Source organism: Nomascus leucogenys, chromosome 5 (assembly GCF_006542625.1).
Source record: "Nomascus leucogenys isolate Asia chromosome 5, Asia_NLE_v1, whole genome shotgun sequence".
NCBI lineage: Eukaryota > Metazoa > Chordata > Mammalia > Primates > Hylobatidae > Nomascus > Nomascus leucogenys.
Genome location: NC_044385.1, coordinates 30,425,940 through 30,448,453, shown reverse-complemented (window position 1 = coordinate 30,448,453; position 22,514 = coordinate 30,425,940). Strand labels below are relative to the sequence as shown.

Sequence of the window (22,514 nt, the reverse complement as noted above, 5' to 3'; positions counted from 1 at the left end):
TAAGAAAAAAACTGATTAAAATACCTCAAAGATATAAATTATTATAAATTGTAAGATCTGAAAAATTTAGAGTTAAAACTGATTTCCTGCATTATTTTTAAACCTTTTCTTTTCTTTTTTCACTTTAAAAAGAACAACAACAAAAAAATCTTTCCTCTTGCTTCTATCAGCATTTTTAAAAGCTGAATTAATTATTATTCTTTATAAAATGGCCAATATATAACAGGTCAGATTAAATCAAAGAAATATATCAAAGGCCGTCAATTTAGGAAAAAAAAAAACAGAACAATGATACCTTATTTGGGGAAAACACTAGAAAAATGATCATCCATGCAAGAGAATTAATGGATATCCACAAGGGCTTTGCTAATAACATGGGTTAATTACCGCTGCAACACACTAGGCTCAGTAAATAAAGCAGCAGTGCCATAAACACATTAAGAAGAGAAACCATCACTGTAAGAAGAAACAGCCAACACCATCACCCTTAGCTCTGCCCAGGAAACGAAAGCTGTTTTTTAGTCCTTTCTATAAAAAAGGGATTTTTAAACTTACCACCAAATGTGTATAGGGTAATACATAAATACCCTGACACAAAGGGCTAGTGAAACATGGGATACCCGTCATTTATCCACCACTCCCATTCAACATATATTTCATTAACTCAGGAACTGTTGTTTTTTTGTTGTTTACTTCAAGGAGAAAATCATATGTTACATAATACTTGTCATCTGGCCATTTCAACTATATATAGTTTGGAACATGTACAATGATTATTTAATTTTTAGGAAAACAGAATTAATCTGCTCACTTTAGTAATGTAATGGGCAAGGTTACAAGACTACAGCTCAAGAAGGCTCACAACTAATTGCAGCTGGTTGTCACTTCAAGCAGTTTACAGAGAAATCATCTGAAATCCCCACCAACACCACATACCTTTAAGGCTGCAGGTGTTTTCAAGATTTGTAGGGAAAAAATAAAAAACAAAACATGAAGAAAAGTCATGTGAGCTCCAAGTCTAGAGTTGAAGTATTCTTACTTGAAAAAATAAAGTGTCTGTTCAGAGTTCTCAAATAATATCACAGCTAAAGTGACTTAGCCAAGCTCTTATCATTCCCTAAAAAAAAGGCATCCCCTCTGATTTCGGCTTTTTTGTTGTTGTTACTGTTACTGTATAAATTTTTCCTTTCTGCCTATTTTATCACCTATAATTTGACATTATGGAATTACTTTGGGATTGTCTTGTTTTTTAATTAGTATAGATTTTAGAAAGAAGAGATGAGAAAAAGAAAAAACATGAAAACCCTGAAACAGAAAGAGTGAAACGTACAAAATAAAACTTGTGTAGCTCCAAACACAAATCTTAAAACACGGAACTTAAATTTTCAATGTCTGGACTTCAGTGATCAGGCTGAAATTTACTAAACTGTTCCCTCCTCGCCTTGTCTGTTTTGGAGTGTTTCAGTTGCCTTTCCTTCTTCCAACAGCTGTGACAACTGTTAAAACAGTCAGTAAAATTAAGTCCGCTCTATAATCCTGTAGTCAATGTTACATTTTAATCAGAGGTTGAAAGGGATTCATGTGATGAGCACACTCATTTAGAATGATTAGACTGACACATATGTCAAAATGAGCAGATATATTATTTTCATCTATTTATGCTATCAGCTATTACTGCTATTAAATGTGAAACAAGCTTTCAAGTATTATGTTCTTTAATGTGCTGGCACATTTCCTAAAATAAAAAAATACATAGTTAGAGGTTAACATTTTAAGCTCTCTTAATGGTGGTCAATAAATTGTATGAATCTTTTTAACACCCTCCAAAGCAGAAACTGTCCAATATTTTCCTCTAAAACTGTACAACTCTGGTTTCATTTCTGTGTATACACACACGTGATGGGGTTTAACCCGGTACAATTACTATGAATATTAATAGCGTGTATAAATTCTGTGGTTTATTAATTGAGACAGAGAGGCAGATGCATTGCTTAGCGTTAGATCTTTCTGTCTGTCCAGTGAACCACATAACCATCAGAACTGCATCCAGACAATAAATCTGTATTTTTTAAAATGACTTTTAATTGAGCCCAAAAGAAAGCTAGTTTGAATCTTGCGCCAAAGCCAAAAGGACATGTGCCTTGACTTCATTTAAATGCATCTGCTTTAAGAGGCTTATCTAAACGAATTATTCAAATTAGCTATAAGAAGTTAAATTCAAGGAAACTACTTCAAAAAGAAGCCTCTGGGGGATTTTTAAAGTTTGTTTTCTTCATTTATTTACAAGAGAAAGTTCAGAATCTGAGCGTGCTTGGATAAGACATTCTTCCTGACACGAAGACATCTTAAACTCTCCAATTCTACAGCCCCAAGTACACTAACCTTCAAACTACACTTGAGTGGGCAGTCCTACCTTTGTTTATTTTTCATTTTTATTTTTACACATCTTAAGGTTGTTTCTTCCCTTGAGTGTTTCAAACTGATGCAAGCACAGCCTTATAATCTTTCAGTTCCTCCTAAATCAATCTCTTGGCTAATATTCCCTGTGTGAGCATGGATGTGGGTGGTTGTGCATGTGTGAGCATGCATACACACACACACTCACACTCACGCTCAAACATACAGGAGCAGCCACTGAGACTGCAAGTCACTTTTCATCTCTTACTTAATTACAAAGCAATGCAATATGCAGTCACTAAGGACAGCTAGTGGACATCTACCTATAATGCACTACCTCATCTTCTAGAGTTTGATATTTTCTTCACAATCTATAGACAGAAATGTTTGCCAAGGGCACTCTTTTCAGAATTATAACAGTTGGTATTACTGTAATGTGAAAGCAAAGCAATATAACTGACTCAACAGAAAGGGAGATAAACCAGTGACAGCTCTCATGATATACTAATATTTTATCTTAACAGTAGGTTGAAATTAAGTTTATGACCTACTCATTTGCACAAAAATGCCTAATTTACTTCTCGTACCCCCTACTCACTGCCCCCCTTTAGTAATCTAAATATATATTTCCACATGCATAAAGATATTCATAAATTCTAATTAAACTGCATGTAATAACGAAAGTACTTTTCTGTATCTTCTGGACAGAATAAACGAGACAAATCCACACTCTGAGCAGTATTTAAGAGGAAAATTTTAAAGTCACTACTGTTTCTTCTTTAGTTTTTTTCTCCCCCTTAAATATTTATAATGTGTGAAAATCTCATGTTACTTAATGGACTGATTTGTCAGTTAAGTGCTGACTTAACGCTAACCATGCAAATAACATTATTCTAGCCCAGAATTACATAGGGCTAGTTTTTAAATTGTTCTCTGAAGGAGATTTAGTAAATGTGCAATGTTGCCTCTAACTCTGCGCGGTAAGAAATGACAAGGAGCTGAAAATATCTGTCAAACTGCAAATACATAAGAGGCACTCAATAGTATAAATCATTTTGAATATTGTATTTTAAAACATCTTTCCTTGGGAAAATGGGTCCTAGTAAAAGATGCATTTTAACAGTTCACTAAGCATTTGTGCCAAGTGCCTATTCTTAGCACCTGAATAAGAAGTGACTGTCACACAGCTGTTTTACTGACAGTCACTGAGCTTTGCCTCAAAGGTAACATTGTAGTCAGAGAACAATTCTCGACTTACTGAATTAGGAGATCACCCTCAACACAAAAGGCACAAGACAGACACAAACAAGCACTCGTGCACACAAAATACCCAGGGCATTACCTGAATCAGTGTGTAAAGATATAGTCTGTCCGCCCCCACCCCCGCACCCCCACGACGAGTTTAAAAAGGAAAGAAAAAAGGTACCTACTCTTCCTCGTAGTGCAGGGAAAAAGATTCAGGAAGGCAAAGTTCTACCGAATCCATGTGCGACCGGCAACCATTATTTGTGCACCCCAGCTATAAATCAAAGTTTCCTTGACAGAGCACAGTGCAATTAACACAAATGTTCTCCTAGTGACAAGCCTATAGGCACAGCCAGTTGGGACCAAAGCTCTCACACTCTCCTAATCAAGGACTTAAAGCCCCGATTGGAGCTTATTAATATGAAGTAGGGCTTTACATATGCAGTCCCACCGGCCCAGCCGCGCAGCCGATTGGGGGGCCTCTGCCCAATCAGGAGGGAGGCGACGGGAGGCTGCACGGAGCGAGAGGAGCCAGGCAGGTAGGCAGGGTGCAGAGAGCCGAAGGGGGCTGGAAACTGAGAGTGGGCAGAGAAAAAGGGAGAGGAGAAGGGAGCGATTGAAACGCTCCCAATACACACTCTCGGGTTTGATTTTTTTTTTTTCCTCCCTTCTCTCTCTCTCTCCCTTTTTTTTTCTTCTGGGAAGCTACAAAAGAAACATAACTAACTTAACTCTCTAAGCACTGGAGGGATTTGCCTTTGATTTCTAACCTAAGATCTCTTTTGCCTTGAAAAGGAGAACTCACGCAGACTCTCAGTTAATTTGGGAAAGGATTCTGCGGAAGGTAGAGAATTAAGTTTGTCCTGCCGTTGTCTGTGTTTTTATTACACCGGGGGCCGCTGCTTATTTGGTGCTGTACTTTCTCATGTATTCCTAATCATGTCTTTTCCTGTTTTCCTGATGTATGCTGGGCATTAAAAATAATAATAATAAAGGCATTCTTCTAAATTGTTTGAGCATGTGAACTGGGATCGTCATCTCCGAGGTGGAATGCAGTTTTACACGACTACTGAAGAGGAAATAGTGACAATACAATTTGAGAGAATGCCTAAGTAAATTATATGTGTGAACCTTTCTATACCTGCGACTGTCTCTTTACATATAGATACAACGCATAGCTTTTCAAAACAAAGGTAAACAAATGCAGGACAAATTGGCTTCTTCAGTTTTAGGGGTGGGGAGACTGAGGGCTGTGGGGGCACATGGCGAATTAAATCTCTCTCAGTGCATTTTGACAAAATAAAGACAGCATTTTTTTTTGTAGGGAGAGCATTACTAAACAGTGCACTAAAAGTATTCTTAATTATATGTATATATTTCAATACAAGCTTCCAAACTAGGAGGCATATAATTTTATATATGATTTTACCCAAAACATCCTGCTTTCAAATAAAACACAGTGTACATATTTGTTTCTATACATAAGGCACCCTATATGCTTTAAAAAAATCAACCCAGAAACATTTTATAAACCATCACACAGTCTGGTCACTATAAGAACTAGTTTCAAACAGATAATAATTTACAAAACTAAGAATTCTCAATCAAAAGTGTTCAAAAAAATAAAAATAAAAATAAAAGGAGGATATAAGAGGACAAGTGTGTTTTTTCCTCCTTCAGTTGTGTATACCGTGCCTTTAATTTCCATATAACAAAGAGTTTGCTTAGGTCCTATTTTAATCTACAGGATTTTTTTATACTAGCAAATGTACATTGGAATAGATACCAGCTATTTATGGCAAAGAGATAACTGCTACCTTATGGAGAGTGAAAAACCCACAATTTTGATATAATTCAGCTCTACTGCTTATCAACCTTTTACATCTTAAGTCCTACGTGATAGAAATAGTATAATCTTTGAGATCAAAATAAATTAGTTCAGATATTCATCGTGTGTTAAATTCACTAAATTAGGACTCAACTCTCTCAACCCTCTCAAATTTTCTAGGTCTTTAAAAAAACAAAACACTAAAATAGAGCAGCCACATTAAAATTCAGAATATAAAAATGACAGACATGATTTGGTCCCCCCACAGAAGAAAGCAATTTCACTGCTTTGTATTTAGCTATATCTAAGATATAGGCCTGATTCATTTTATTTGTGTTCTAAATGCATACAAAGTTTCTAGATCAGAACTCACATAGCAAAAAACTGTGCCTCAGAATACTGTATAAAAGCAGGTAGTAAAAGCTTAATTACCAGTAGCATTATGCTGTCTATATTGTTAAATGTGAACTCTGCAATTAAGATGTAAATTTGGTTGTGAGCAGTGAATTAAAAGAGCTTTGAGATGTAGAAGAAAATCCAAGTATTCTGCAGACACTGAGAGAAAAAAAAATTGTCTATTCAATCTAAAATAAGACGTGTAATCATTTTACAATTAAAAAATAAATAAAACAGGCATTTTGCAAAAGAAACATGATTTTTCTAAAATACACTCAAAGAAATATGGAAGCTAATACTGCATTACAAAGACAGAAAAACATAAAAACATCCTTTGATTCATATGATTACTATCTTGATTTCTGAATAAACTAAAATTCTCAGGGTAATTAATAGATTCAATTGCACATACTTTAAAAAAGATATACCAAAAAAAAAAAAAGAAACTTTCCTTCTTGGTTTGGCTATGGATATTTCTTTAAAAAATATAAATTATTTAATGTACTCAATGCATCTTAATGTACTCAAAGAACGCATTCCGATTTTGCACCTGTGCAGAATCCTGTATTGTGCTCAGTTTGCATTATGCTGTGACAGAACCTCTTTATTACTCCTTTGAAATGGCTTTTTAAAGACAAGATTTGTAGTGTATCTACCGATGGACCTCAAGTCACCAAATTTCGTACAAGTGATCTTTAATTTCCCATAATTTTCTTATTTCCCTTTGGGTACTTATTTGCCCTCATTATGATCCATTCGACTTCACTGGTGTATATTTTTAAAGATATTTAGACTCACACTTATGCGTAAGTCATTTTTCTGTGCTCACAGAGATACATGTACAAACATACACAGTGTCATCCCCACTGATTTTTCACTAACCATATTTCATCTACGCAAGGTGCAGTGTTCACTGAGCTCGCTGCTTTCTGAGTGACCAGACGTGTACTAGGTTTGTAGAGTTGGATATTTTCCCCTTGGGATCAAAGTATCACCTGTACAAGTCAAGGACCTAAAGACTGTACTTACTGTCTTGAATCCAGTTTAACCAATTTAAAATTTTTAAAAAATCCTCTTCACTAAACTTGTGAGACAGCTTCCAGAATATTTTATAAATACACAGCTCAGTCATCTCAAGAAACTTCCTTGGTCCCAGATTTTTCTCACCTTGCAGGAGAAAACAATGGATAATCATGGGAAATAAATGCACCATGAGTAATACTGAGCTTAAACCTTCAAGAATCTCAATTACAAAAAAATCTGGGAAAAAAAAAAAAACAAACAAACAGATAAACAGCCTAGGATACACATATATTCCCAGTCTATACACTTCACAATCTTACCACAAGGAGTCTACCCAAATCAAGAAAAACTGAACCAAACAAAAGGATCTCTCACGATTGTTTCACAAAGAATATTAATAAATTAGTTAGTATCAGTCTATTATGCATCAGGCTCTTAGTGTATGCATAGTTTCAGTCTCTTCTTCCTTAAACAATGCAGTCATAAATATCCGAACAAATTCATTCTCAGTCCCAAACTAATGCGCAGTCGCCAAGCAGAGAATATACTTCATTTCAAAGAACAGAATGAAAACAAGCAAAGCTCAAGTGGAAACAACAGGAAGATTCCTATAGTCATATACACCAGACATTTTACTACCTTTAAGTCAGAATCATTTCCTGCAACATTCTAACTAGGAATTCTTATGTTGCTAGAAGGTGATGAGAAATGCTTAGTCTTGCTGTTATTGCATATTAATAGCTATTTTTAGCTCCTACCTTGCTTTTCTGAAAATTAACAGTACTAACCTGCATTAAAATGTTCAAGTTTATCACTGTCATTTTTGAAGCAGGTTTTTATTTTATATTACACATTCATCATTTACTGAATATGTAAAACTAAACAAGGCATAACAAATTTAGATTTTCAAATTGCCTGGTAATCTTTCCTCAGGATTATAAAATCTTTGAAAAGCTGTTTAACTTTTTGAACTATTTTCCCCGCTGTTTTAAATGTATCACATGTAGTATAATATACCATCTTACAAAAAGCAAACCAAGACAATTACAAACTACTATCTTTAACTACAAAAGACAACCTTGGGAAAAGAACCTAAAATGACAAGCAAGGCACCAGGCTCCCTTCTACTCCTCATGAGCTGTGTGGCCATGGGTAGGTCGCCTCACTTATCTGTCCCTCATTTCCTCATCTGAGAATTGGGGTTTCTTTTGTGCTATAAACCTGCTTAAGAACACACCTTTCCCACTGAGAACATGCAGACTTCCTTCGAAGTCAGGATGACTACTTTACACTATATTACCACCAGCCCTCTATCAATTCATCATTCCTCATTTTCTGTTGCCTTTCATTTCTAGGGCACAGGCTTTGATATTTAAATTATTGTCTCGATTGGCAAGAAGCAATCATTTCTACTGAAAGTGATCACTTCCACAGTAGCACTAATAAAAACCTTTCCTTTTGACAAATCTCTTGTCCTATAAATCCATCCCATTCCCAAATTATGGAGTCTATATATTAAAAAAAGCCCATTCTCTGGGGAGCAACTGTTTCACCTCCATAACACACTAAACTCTTTTCCCACTGTTTGTGAAAGTTAGAGGGGAAAAGAAAAAGAATCAGAGAAAGACAGAAAAACTAATAGAGGCAACTCAGTTTCTGTTTAATTAATTCAGGATTATTTCACCTTCGTTTTGTCAAACTAATAATACACATGGCGAAATGTCAGTAAAAATTAAATTATAAACTACAGTATCTCCAATGGGAAAACTGACTTTAGTTAGGTTGTATTTCCATCATACTTACCCTGGTAAGATACCAAATGCATTTGATAGTATCCTACAAGCTTTCTATAATCTGCATGGCAGGTATTTACAGAGCAATAGTTAACGTTTTGAGATTATACATTAATAAATGAGTTGCAGTTATATGCTTTCCTGAATGTTAAGCACCATGAGCTAAATGCAGAAAACATTCAAGGTCAATGTCTCGTTTTAGACCTTTTGAGGCAGCTGTAATATTATGATAATCAAGCTTAAAGTATTCCTATAGAAAGAGTAAATTAGCCTGTTCACTTGAAAGATGATTATGATAAACAATAAACCTAAGAGAGGACAAAATCCCTACTTTTAAAAGCCATAAATTGTTGACTCAATCATATGTGTGATAGTGTTGTCCAAAATAAAGGGTAGCTTAACTCTGAGAGGAAGGTGGGGGAGGGGGGGTAGTGGAGACCGAGAAGGAGGGGTAAGTGGAACAAACATGACAGATTCCAGAATAAGCAATCCATGCTTTGATACCAGTAAAATGATCAAATTACCCATCCTAACCACCCCATTCAACATATAATATATTTGAGTCTAAAATATATATATCATAAAACATCAAAAAAAGCACAATGTATTTTTTTCCTGACGTATATGGATGTTCAATACAAATTTAAAAGCTCCCTTTTCCTATGGCTTGTGTTAATCCTTTCGTCCGAATTTTCAAAGGACTAGTAAAAAAAAAAAAGTAAGATATTAACATCTGGTATCCATACAAACAGGTTTAAAGAGTTATACTTTTTTTGATGTTTGAACTCTCTGACACACTTCTAAGATTTCTTTTTATAAATGACTATGTTTGATAAGAGTCTCCTTCCCCCAACCAAGGCAAATTAATTAGAGGTGTGTGTTTGTCAGACCTGGAAGAAGGTTTTAGAGCAAGGGATTACAGGTCATTCTGGAACATGCCTTGGGTTCAGATTCCAATTATGAGGGATGAGGCTTCGGACTGGAGTCAGCTTCACCCATCTTAATCTCAGTTTCCTCAGCTACTAAATGGGAATAACAATAACAATCTTATAGAATTCTTATGGGGATTAAGCAGGTTAAAGCAATTTAGCACAATATCTGGCCCCAGTTTGGGGACCATATGATCCCGTGGGCTGAGGAAATTTTGGCTTCTGCCAGTTGTCCTAGCATAACAATTTACAGTAGCACCTTCTTACACCCTCAATAGTGCCCCCGTTTGGAGAATACATTTTATTGTCATCCTACAATTAGTGAGCCTTCCATAAATGTTAGCTATATTATTTTTAAATCTTTAAAGATTATTTTACAAATTTTTAAAACTGAACAGAGAGATGCAAGAGAAAGGCACTGTAATTCATTTGGCCTCCATCTCTGACTAGGAGTGGAAGATACTGGATACAGAGAAGAAAGTGAAGTGCAAGTATGTTACATTATGAATTGCTTGCCATACTGCCACATATACATTGGCTGCATGTAATGAAAGGGAAAACTAAAAGATGTTCCCCTTAAAGTTACCATGATATTTTCTGCATGGGGATGAGGAAGACAAACTTGGGAAAGTTAACTGATTCTGCTGACTCTCCAGACAATTCAATTGTACATTGTTTACCAGAAAGAAGGGGAGAGAGAAATTGCTCGTACTCCATTTCTCTTCCTTTAAGACACTTCTTCCACATCCCTCTACTCTAGCAGTTCAGTCAATAATGCTGTTGATTTTATTACTATCCCAAGCACAAGCTCATTCACCTAGGAGCTCTTTTGATCAGATATCCCAAGAACTCAATTTCTTCACAAGGCTTTGCTCTTGTTACACTGAATGGCCACTAATCTATGGCAGCACATAAAGTCTGGACAATGGGGAATTACAGGCTGGGAAAGACCATAGGGATTATGAGTCCAGCTTGGTTACTTTATAGGTAAAGAAAATCAGGCTCAGAATGGTTAAGAGCCTTAACCCAGGTTACATACCTAGGTAGTAGGAAAGCTCCTATGAGAAAAGATTATATTTCTCCCCCTTCCAGTGCTTCGTTAGCAACAAGCTACTAATGTTAGTGTCACAATTGTTGACAATATACTAGCACATAGAACTCCGACAGAGATCTGACCTCTCTGAGGACACGGGTCCAGTAAAAGCCAAGGGAGCTCTGAACCCAAGAGATAAATAGCCAAGTGTAAACCAAACGGTCCTCTACTTTCTCCAAAAGCTTAGAAAGATTAAAAAAAAAAAAAAAAAAAAAAAAGTTACATATTTAAAAAGAATTGGGAATGTACTGGTAGAAATAAATTCTGTCTTCTCCCCAGCTAATTATTGTCCTTTTATAAGCACATTTTAACTATCATTTCCTTCAGGGATTCAGTTTTGTTAAATGGCCACACCTTTCCCTACTCTAAACTCTATCTGACTGTAATCTGTGAGCTGAGCTGGGCCTGACAGTATGCCCAGGGCCAGTAATGGAGCTCAAGAAATATTCCTGTCAATGTTACAGGAACACAATGAATATGTCTTGGATGAGTGAATGAATGAATGGACTAATGACCAATGCTATTACTCAGTTAATTATTCATTTTAAGGGAGGCTGCCAAATTTAATGAGATAATTCAAGCCAGGTAACTAGAGTAATATAGGAAAAATTTAAGAGATAAGATGATTGGAAAAAATAGGTAAATGGTGGGTGGAAAGTTGGTAGAAAAAGATAAAAAGAGGAAAAAAGGATTGAGGACAAGGCCTGCTCCATGCTCTACTAAGGCGCACCAGCACTTCATCATCATTTATTCTTCTGATAGCTAAGAAGGAGCAATGTAGAACGACTGCTTTCTTCCTCTACTTTCTAACTTTCCATGTTTTGTAAATATTCATATTGACTAAGTATTGGATAATGAAAACAATTATTATTAAAACAAAAGCAAACAAAGCTGCCATATCAGTACCTAAAACTGTGACCCTTCCCAGGGTAACATGGAAACATATTCTCATTTAATCTGACAGCAAATGCTTTTAAAAATCATGATCCCAGATATGTCCTGAAACCAAATTTTTTTAAGTGTTCAAAAACGGTTCTTGTATGCAACATAAAAATTTCTATATTAAGGATTCTAAGTACTTTTCGTTATCTCAAGATATCTTTGGCTAAATGTTGACAAGGATCCCATGAAGAATGGTCACAGAGTTCCTATTTCTATGAAATGTTTGACTGGAGAAGCAGTGAACACTGAATACTTTCACTGGGAAGGTGGATTTTTCCTCTTTTGGGGAGAGGAAGAAGGGAATTAATCAACAGAAAAAGACAAAGGTCTTACTTTTAGGCCGCTGTTTACCTCTCTTTACTCCTTGCAATTTTTAAAACAAGACCTGTGTGTTTTGCTTGATGATTTCATTGCAAGAGCAAGGCCCTGATGAGAACATATCACATTCTAGAGAGCCAACTGTTATCTCTAGAAAACCACATTTTGGATGCAAAAAAGGGTGAGATTCCCTGGTTCAATTATTACACATTCATATGGATGTATCAAAATACAATATGTACCCCCAAAATATGTACAACTATTATGTATCAATTTTAAAAAGAGAGAGTGAGACAAAGAATTCCTTTCTCATTTCTGTGGTAGATTAAATTACCAGGAATGGTGATGGGGGAGGGTCATGAGGACTGTACTCAGGACATTGAAATCCCAGGGCTCTTATCTCACCTACAGTTTGTAACTAAGTGCACAGCTATTTCGATCACGAAGGTTCATCCAATCAAACTGTGTTACCAAAAAGCAAGAGTTCAGTTACCAGTTGAATTAGGAAACTATATAAATCAAAGACCATTTTCATTAGTGAGAACAGACATAGATTAATTCATCCTCCGATAAATTAGAACGTTAAACAAAGAAGTGAAATTTAACAAATAAATATTTTTTAAATTTTTATATGTTTAAAATATGGACAGAAAAGTTAGCTGTTTAGAACATTTAAAAATTCTAATTAAGAAGTGGAATATCCAATATTTTTGCTACAATTTAACATTAACAAGGCAATTTCACATGTGCTCCTTTTATTCCTCACGACAACTCGCTGTAGCAGTTAGAAACTTCATTATTATTATATTATCATCCCCATTTTATAGATGACACTGAGATTCAAAGAGTTTGTTGATTGCCCAACAGCACTCAGTTTTCATGCTGCAAAGTTAACATCTGGATTTATTGATTTTTTTTTTAACAGAGACTTACTCCGTCGCCCAGGCTGGAGTGCAGTGGCGCAATCTCAGCTCCCTGCAAACTCCACCTCCCGGAGTCAAGTGATTCTCCTGCCTCAGCCTCCAGAGTAGCTGAGACTACAGGTGCCCGCCACCACACCCAGCTAATTTTTGTATTTATAGTAGAGACAGGATTTCACCATGTTGGACAGGCTGGTCTCGAACGCCTGACCTCAAGTGATCTGCCCTACTAGTGAAAATGTACAATACGATAAGGAAACCACTGGGCACGGTGTTGTGCACATGTAGTCCCAGCTACTCCGGAGGCTGAGGGAGGAGGATTGCTGGAGTCCAGCAGTTCAAGGCATCAGTGATCAATGATCAATGATCAATGATTGCACCTGTCTATGAATAGCCACTGAACTCCAGCCTGCAAACATAGTGGAACCCCATCCTTAAAATTAAAAAAAAAAGGGGAGGGGGAATCTTGTGGTCTCAATAATCTCCCTTCTCTGTCAGGAATTTTACTCTGGTTAGGTATAGCTCCAAATTGACTGCTTTCTCTTTCCCAAGTTTCCCAGCCACAGTAAAATTCTAGGATACTGAGCTAAGGAACCAAGAGACTTAAAGAGGAGTAAAATCATTCCTCATTAAGACAGAAGCAACAACAATCCAAAAAAATATAATTCAACTTTAAAACTACCATATTTGCTTAGAGTTTTTCAAAGATTCCCTTGTTAATAATATAGAACTATGATCAACCCATACAACATAACAGCTTTCAAACATTCGTGTTTTCTTCAGAATTATTCTGTTTCATCTCTATAATCTTGCTAGCCTGGAATATAAGGGCATTTTTTTGTCATATTACCAGGTGCTTTGGGGCCTGGGTATGTTACTGCTAAGAAGATCTTGGGAGAAAACACAGCCACATTTTGCATTCCCTATTAGCAAAGATGATTAAATAAGACAATATTAGCTTTAAAGGGCTCTTTTTGTGGTGAGAGCTTTCTAGTATTGCCCACGTTCGGCCCCAACATTGACTTCATTGCCATCATTGAGCAGTTAAACCTATTCAATTATTCAATCCTAATCAATGTTTCGAGATATAAAGAAAGTAAATGTAAATATTTTGTTTATTTTTACCATACGTAATTCATGTTGGAGGTGGGCCTAGTGGGAGGTGTTTGGGTCATGAGGGCAGATCTGTCAGGAATGGCTTGGTGCTGTCCTCGCAGTGATGAATGAGTTCTCACTCTGGTAGTTCACTAGAAAGCTGGGTGTTTAAAATTTAAAAGTGTGTAGCACCTCTCCCCTCTCTCTTGCTCCCTCTCCCACCATGTGATATGCCGCTGCACCTTCACCTTCCTCCATGATTGTAAGCTTCCTGGAGCTTCACCAGAAGCAGATGTTGGCACTTATACTTCTTGTACAGTCTGTAGAACCGTGAGCCAAAATAAACCGCTTTTCTTTATAAATTACCCAGTCTCAAGTCTTTCTTTATAGCAATGCAGCAACAGACTAACGCACGCATACAACTTGATTTTTTTTTTAAATGAGTTTCAATGTTTCTCTGAAAAAATTTTATCAGTATTTTAATGGGGCTAATAATATATTTACCCTTTCAAAATTAGCTACTCATTAAATGAAACATTTTGACTTATGAATTTCCCCCCTCTACCCTATAACTAAATAAAAAAAAAAGTTGGCTACTACATATTTCCATATCCTTTTTTTTTTTTTTTTTCCGAGACGGAGTCTTCCTCTGTTGCCCAGGCTGGAGTGCAGTGGCGCAATCTCGGCTTACTACAATCTCCACCTCCTGGGTTCAAGTGATTCTCCTGCCTCAGCCTCCCAAGTAGCTGGGATTACAGGTGCCTGCCACCACATCTGGCTAATTTTGGTATTTTTAGTAGAGATGGGTTTTCACCATGTTGGCCAGGCTGGTCTCCAACTCCTCACCTCAGGTGATCTGCCTGCCTCTCCTCCCAAAGTGCTGGGATTACAGGCATGAGCCACCATGCCCAGTCTCATCGTTTTTTTGTTTTTGAGACTGGGTCTGGCTATGTCACCCAGGATAGAGTGCAGTGATGAAATCATAGCTCACTGCACCCTCAAACTCCTGGGCTCAAGTAATCCTTTTGCCTCAGCCTCCTCAGTAACTGGGTGTGTGCCACCATATCCAGCTAATTAAAAAAAAAAAAAAAAATTGTTTGTAGAGACAGGGTCTTGTTTTGTTGCCCAGGCTGGTTTCAAGCTTCTGGCCTCAAGGGATCCTCCAGCCTCAGCCTCCGCCTCCCAAATTGCTGGGATTACAAGTGTGAGCCACCACACCTGGCCCTTCTTTTTCTTAAGACAGTGTTGTGCAGCAATGGCAAATCCCTGCCCTGCCTCCACCTCTGTCACCCATGAGAGAACCTCTAGAACAATTATTCACTAGTTTTCAATCTTTAACATTACATTTACAAATAAATCTACATACTTCAGTGACCCTGACTGTTCTCAATTAATTAAATAATTTACTTAAAAATTTCAGGCCAGGATTGGCGGTTGATGCCTGTAGTCCCAGCACTTTGGGAGTCCGAGGTAGGTGGATCATGAGGTCAGGAGTTCAAGACCAGCCTGGCCAAGATGGTGAAACCTTGTCTCTACTAAAAATACAAAAATTAGCCAGGCATGGTGGTGGGCACCTATAACCCCAACTACTCAGGAGGTTGAGGCAGAGAACTGCTTGAACCTAGGAAGCAGAGGTTGCAGGGAGCTGAGATCACACCACTGCGCTCCACCCTGGGCGACAGAGCAATACTCCCCATCCCCCCCAAAAAAGAATAAAAAAAATATATATATATACACACATATATACACACATATATATGTGTGTGTGTATATATACACACATATATACACACATATATATGTGTGTGTGTATATATACACACATATATACACACATATATATGTGTGTGTGTATATATACACACATATATACACACATATATATGTGTGTGTGTATATATACACACATATATACACACATATATATGTGTGTGTGTATATATACACATATATATACACACACACACACACACACACACAGACACACACACATATTTGCTTTCCTGGGTCACTATACTCACCTTCACTTGAGAAAGATGACAACAGGAGGGGAATTTCCCAAGTGCCCATTACTAGGGTATTAATGAGTCACCTTTCTAGACCCTATGATCCATCCAAAATATGGTGCTTCAAAGGAGTTAAGGACTTTTTTGTTTGTTTGTTTTTGTTTTTGAGACAGAGTCTCGCTCTTTCGCCCAGGCTGGAGTGCAGTGGTGCTGTCTCTACTCACTGCAAGCTCCGCCTCCCGGGTTCCCGCCATTCTCCTGCCTCAGCCTCTGTGAGCGGCTGCACTACAGGCGCCCGCCACCACGCCCGGCTAATTTTTTGTATTTTTAGTAGAGACGGGGTTTCACCCTGTTAGCCAGGATGGTCTCGATCTCCGGACCTCGTGATCCACCCTCCTCGGCCTCCCAAAGTGCTGGGATTACAGGCGTGAGCCACCATGCCCAGCCGTTAAGGACTATTTAACTGTGATATCCCCTCAAGTTGACGTCACGCTGAATTTTAGGGTCAGAGTAAAAATACCATCTCTGAAGCTCCCCTCTCTTTCTCAGAGAAGCAAGATGTGGTAGAAAGAACAGTTGAGGAAGAATGGTTTTTGGTCATCTGTACCCTTGCACTAGGTGCTGCATTTCACTGGGCTTCAGTGAACAAGAGGGAACGGGTGCAGTAGTTTTCGAAGTGTGGATTCCAGACCAGCAGAACCTCTTATCAATAGAAGCTGGTTGAAAACACAAATGATTAGGCTCCACCCCTGACGTACTGGGTCAGAAACTCTGGGGGTAGATCCCAGCAGTCTGTGTTTTAACAGGCTCTGCAGGTCATTCTGGGACATGTCAAGATGTGAGAATAGGATCTCTATAGACCTGTTTCGCTCTAAAAGTCTACAGTTTCATCATCAGGAACAGAGCTTCTATTAAAAATAAATGGCTCAGAATTCGCTTTGTTATTCATATATTCTCCACCCGCAGCCCCTACGTTTTTTAAACTTCATGTTTCAACACACTGAGTCTTAGAAATCAAATCCTGCAACAAGAAATACCAAATAAACTGATAAATAAAGTGATGCTGGCTGCTACGGCTCAGTTTACAGACAGGAATGTGGTCCTTGAACTTTTAAAAACTCTAAATTCAGTTCTTTCTCTGGCTAGTATATGTCTCATGGTTCACTCAGCTGCATCTGCTTCAAAGTTTGAAGCAAAAGCCTTAAAATTGGTGGAGACAGATATGGTGACCAGAAGAGCTGCAGACAGTGGTTCACCCTTGTTTTGAGCCTGGCTTCTGCTATTCTTTAGCTGGTAGACAGGTGGGCTGGTGGGTTAAAGTCTTGTATGTCTCAGTTTCCTCATTTTTAACATGGTGATGACTCCAATCTCATATTGTTGCTAAGGGGATTAAATGAAATGGTCTGTATATAGCATTGGTTTCAACCTTTGAAAAATTCCAATCCTCAGGCCTCACCCCAGCCAATTAATTTAAAATCTTTGGCATCAGGAGTTTTGAAGGCTCCCAGGTGAATTCAATACGCTGCCAAAGTAGCGACTGATACCCACCGCTAAATTACTCAGCCCAGGTCCTGGAATGATTATTTTACCATTATTGAACCGTATAAAGGAAGTGTATGTAAAAGCATAAACTTTGATATCAGATGGCCTCATCTTAATCCTGGCTGTAGAGACTGTTGGCTGTGTGACCTTGGACACGTACCTGAATTATTGGTTTTATCATCTGTTAAGAACAACAATTAGCAAGAAGAGATTAAAAAACAAACAAACAATAAACATATCTGCTTACTCCATAAGATTGTTGTGAAAACAAATAAGGTAACATAAATCCAAGCTCACTGTGAATGATGCAAGTATAAGAAAATATTCATCCTTACATACAGCCCACAAAAACTATCAGTGGCTTGTGTTAGATGCCAATCACTAAATGCAAGTGACTTCCAGACCTTCACTAGTTCTGCAGATGAGACATCACTTTTTTATTTATTTATGTATTTTTCTTAGGCCATGCTAATACCCCAAAGCCCAACAGTGATCATAGGATGAGATAATCTGGCTCCACACTGGAATCACCTGGAGACTTTTTAAAAGTACAGCTGCCTGGGTCTCACTCAGTGAAAATCTCTGAGGGTGGGGTCCACACAGTGGTATTTTTGGGATAAGATCTACTGGGGATTCAAACTGCAGCCAACATTAAAAAGAAGGAAAAAGGTGAAGTTAACTGCTGAGGAAGGGGCTTAGGGTAAAGTGAAGACCATCTGTGGACTCCAGCTTTTGTAGTGACACAATGCTGAGAAACCAAATTTCCAGGGATCCATCAGTTTACGAAACTTTACTAAAATAAGTCCTATACTGCCAAGCATCTAAGGAGAAAAAAGTGAACCACAAAATGCTTATCAATGAAGAGCTGAGTATATGTAAAAATCTATTCTAAATAGTATTCTTCAGAGTAAAAACAGATGTGAAATGGTTAAAAAAAATCTGTGGTATCTTAAGGCAATAACATTTAGTTGCTTTTCATTTTCTTCCTTATATTCTTATGTATTGTTTAGATAATTTTACAATGAATGCAGATTATTTATTTAACAGAAAATAAGTGAAACAGAATGTAGTAAGGGGAAAAAGTAAATTAAGTCGGGGAAAAGTATGAGAAATGGTGAGACAGTAAAATAAATGCCAGAGCTGAGAAAGATGAAGCAGCGTGCACTTATAAATAAAAAAAATTCTAGGACTCTCAAAGTACTGGCAGATTCCTGAATACAGGCCAATGTTTCACTTCTCTCTGCCTAGCAAATTTTACTTATCCTTTTTAAAAATTTTATTTGTTATTTATTTACTTATGAGACAGGGTCTCACTCTGTCACCCAGGCCTGTCACCCAAACTGGAGTGCAGTGGTGCAATCATAGCTTTCTGCAGCTTCAAACTTCTGGCCTGAAGTGATCTACCACCTCAGCCTCTCAAAGCACTGGGATTATAGGTATGTCCCACTGCAACCAGCCCCTACTTATCCTTAATACTTAGTTTACCTTGGAGCGGAGGTCAGGGGAGGCTCCCAGTAGGATAGAGACTTCAGCATCCCTCTATCATCTCAACTAACCAAATGCTATTAATGTTTTCTTCGTATTTATCTGATTCTCCCATGACTGTAAGCCTCTTGAGAGTAAAATTGCATCCTGTTTATCTTTATAAATAATTCCGACACTGAGAGACAAGTGCATAAAAGGTATCTCCAAAGATTCATTAAAGTGAAAAAAAAAAAGGTTCGCCGGCTGTGGGAAACAGGCAGAATAAGATGTGATATAAACATAGCTCTACATAAGCTATTTTTTTAAATAAAAACAAAACAAAGACAAGTCCTACACATAAACTATCTTCTGTGATCTTTTGGACTTTCTATTTGAGGTTAACAGTGAAGAGATGCCAATGCTCATTGCTCAGTGGGTTTAACTGATAGGTGCTCTAAAAATGCAAATCATTTGATGCTCTGATGACTGGTATGTAGAATTTATACCAGTAGTTCTCAAAGGAAAACATCAGTATTATCCAGGAACTGTTAGTGTAAATTCTTGCCCCTGCCACCCCAGAGAAACCCTGGGGATGGGATTCGGCAATCTGTGCTTTATCAAGTCCTTTAGGTGATTCTGATGCATGTTGAAGTTTGAGACCCACTGGTCTAAGCTAAAAGATTTAGAAGAAATGAAAACCCAGCTCACTGCTAACTCCTTCTCAAAATCTATTTCCCTAATATGGCTCTCCTATATGTGCCATGGAACCTCAAACTTTGATGAGCAAATGTTTCAAAACAGACCAAGACACATCTCGACTGTTAAAATTCCCACCTCCGACCCCTCAGGAGAATGAAGTTTGAGATGCAAAGATGTCTCTTTCCTACAGTTTATCCTGCCAGACTCCTTCATTCCTCACTCTGTTCCCTACAGATTGTCTTGTAAATGTGGACAGAGACACATCTTCAGTCCTGAGTCTGACTCCTGACCTCGGCTATGTTAGCCCCTTTGCTGCTGAAGAACAGCCCCTTAGATCACTGACTTGCTATTATTCTATGCTTAATAGCCCTGACCTGTGCAATATTTTTTATCTGGCTACAGTCCTATCTCTAAATTCTCTATTTTGAATGAATACCGATTTTGTGACATGAAGTCTGCTATATAATGAAATGCAAACAATGAAAAGGCTAAATCAGTTTACAAAAAATCTATTTGTCAAACAGTGTGGAGATGCTCCCAATTTAGTCTGGGCAGTTCATGCAGCTCTTGATAAGGGACTTAAAAACCTAGCTGTTCACAGAATGAAAATAAAGGCATCTGCACCACAGATATATTTTCCTTTCAAAAGTCTTTGTTGTAACTTGTAGCTAATTAAATGCCCTTACACAAGAGGTGCACACACACACACAGCAAAATCAGAGAATAATTTTACAAGGGAGCCCCAGAGAAGAGAAGAGCACAACACAAGCTTCCCACTACCATCTCTTATATTGCATTTACATTTCTATACAGCTTCATCAGCCTGACAAAAAAAGCACAAGGGGAGGCCTTTTTTGTTCAGTTTTGGAAAAGAGAGATTTCTAAGCCCTGCAAAGGAATGTGCTTAACATTAAAAAAAAAAGAAGAAGAAAGAAAGAAAAAAAGAAAGAAAGAAATTGTAACCCTGCCTTAGATGCTTGTGGAGAAATAATGCTTTCTACACACCTTTCTATATCACCGACAGAGGAACTAAAAAATTATCAAGAACTTAAAGTGTTCCATTTTTTCATTTGTAGTGTTTTCCTCACTCCTAGAGATTATTTGCAGGCAGAGGTGCCCCTGTATTAAGCTTGACATTTATTGGAGTGGCTTTGAATTTACCATGTCACATTTATCAAAATGGGATTATATATATATATTGACATTCTTTCATTTTTCCACCTTCTGAATTTAACTATTTCATTGGGCAGAATTTAAAGTGTTAATTCTCAGATAAATTTTTTTAAGTCATATACGAAATTGGTTCTCAAATATAACTGGCATTGAGTTATCACAGTCCCCCTTCTCTCTTCTTTCACGCCCCCGTCCCCATATGGGAAGACTGTCCAACATAATGGGATAGCATTGGATATAAAAACAGAACATTGTCTAAACAGAGGATTGAAAGCTCTTTGGGGTCAGGGTAATTTATATTATATTTATATTTATAATTTATATTATATAATTTATACTTATAATTTATATTATATAATTTATACTTATAATTTATATTTATAATTTAATTTATAATTTATATTATATAATTTATATTTATAATTTATAATTTATATTATATAATTTATATTTATAATTTATAATTTATATTATATAATTTATATTATATAATTTATATTTATAATTTATATTATATAATTTATATTTATAATTTATATTATATAATTTATATTTATAATTTATATTATAATTATTTCTTTATACCTGTTCACAATCCTGTGTCACTACACGTGTGGGCCCCTCAGGCTAGAACACTAACCCCACAACCCCTTTCTAACACTCCCCCCTGCCCCTACACACACCCCAAAATACCCCCCTACAAATATACACACACACACATACCTCTTTTCCAGATGGAAACTCAGAAAGATCACCTCCTCTCTGGAGGCATCTCTTATCCTGCCATCTTTTAGCATTTTCATATCTGTACGTGATTTTACTTCTCTTATTAAACTGTAAGCTCCTTGAAGGCAGAGACCCTGTCTCATCCCGAATGCTTAGAACACAGCTTAGGGCCTGACAGACTGGATGTTACTGAACAGGCTGTTTAATGAATAAATGAATGAATGCAAGCCTAGCTGGGCAATTGCTTTCTGAGCTTTGAGTTCTTACTATTATGAAACAGATGAATTCATGCAACCCTCTTGATGTCAAAAAATACCACACTTTTGTACATGGATGCTGGGAATACACTTGTCAACTTTTAAGTCCTATTGGTTCTGACTCTAAATCATCTCTACATTCTCAAAGTTAAATTCCAACTGCCTGAATTTCCTCACCGGTGGTTTCATTGGTCTCCCTCCCTCTGTTTTTCTGCTTCTTTCTAATTCATTCTGTATGCCATTTTCAAGTACTTTTACCCCACATTTTCCACTGTTACAGAACAAAGTCAAGATTCTTTTAACCTGAAAATTCAAGTATATTCATAACCTGACCCAAACCCTCTTTCCTGACAAGTTTCCCACAAGTCTGCTTCAAAGAGCCTGGGTATCACAGCCTTCACTTAACCTGAACATACCAAATGCATTCCTATTTCCAGGATTTTTGCCTCAGCTATTCTCACCATCTTATATTTAAAGGACACCCATTTATAATGCTCTGTATACATGTGATATGTCTTTATAAAGTAGGTTAGAGCCTTAAAAAAGGGCATGGCCAATTTGACTTGAGAGAGGAGCAAAAGATGCCGGTTTTCTAAAGACTTTTGGGGAAAGAAAAATTTGGGGTAAGTGAGCAAACTTTAAGATAAAAGAGAATAATGGAATCATAT

The 22,514-nt window shown here is 37.1% G+C and overlaps 1 protein-coding gene across 7 annotated transcripts in view; it reads right to left on the bottom strand.

Moving 5' to 3' along the window:
• ESRRG (estrogen related receptor gamma) overlaps positions 1-22,514 on the bottom strand; it is a 594,759-nt gene that overhangs the window by 224,005 nt on the left and 348,240 nt on the right. For 2 of the 7 annotated variants that reach the window (XM_030812869.1, XM_003265096.2), the window contains exon 1: positions 3,828-4,056. The exons of 4 other annotated variants lie outside the window; for them this stretch is intronic. In XM_030812869.1, coding sequence (XP_030668729.1) covers positions 3,828-3,883 — 56 coding nt within the window. In that variant the 5' untranslated portion in view covers positions 3,884-4,056. Of the gene's footprint in view, positions 1-3,827; positions 4,057-22,514 lie in introns of those variants that run through there. One more of the 7 variants, XM_030812872.1, reaches the window with a different exon arrangement.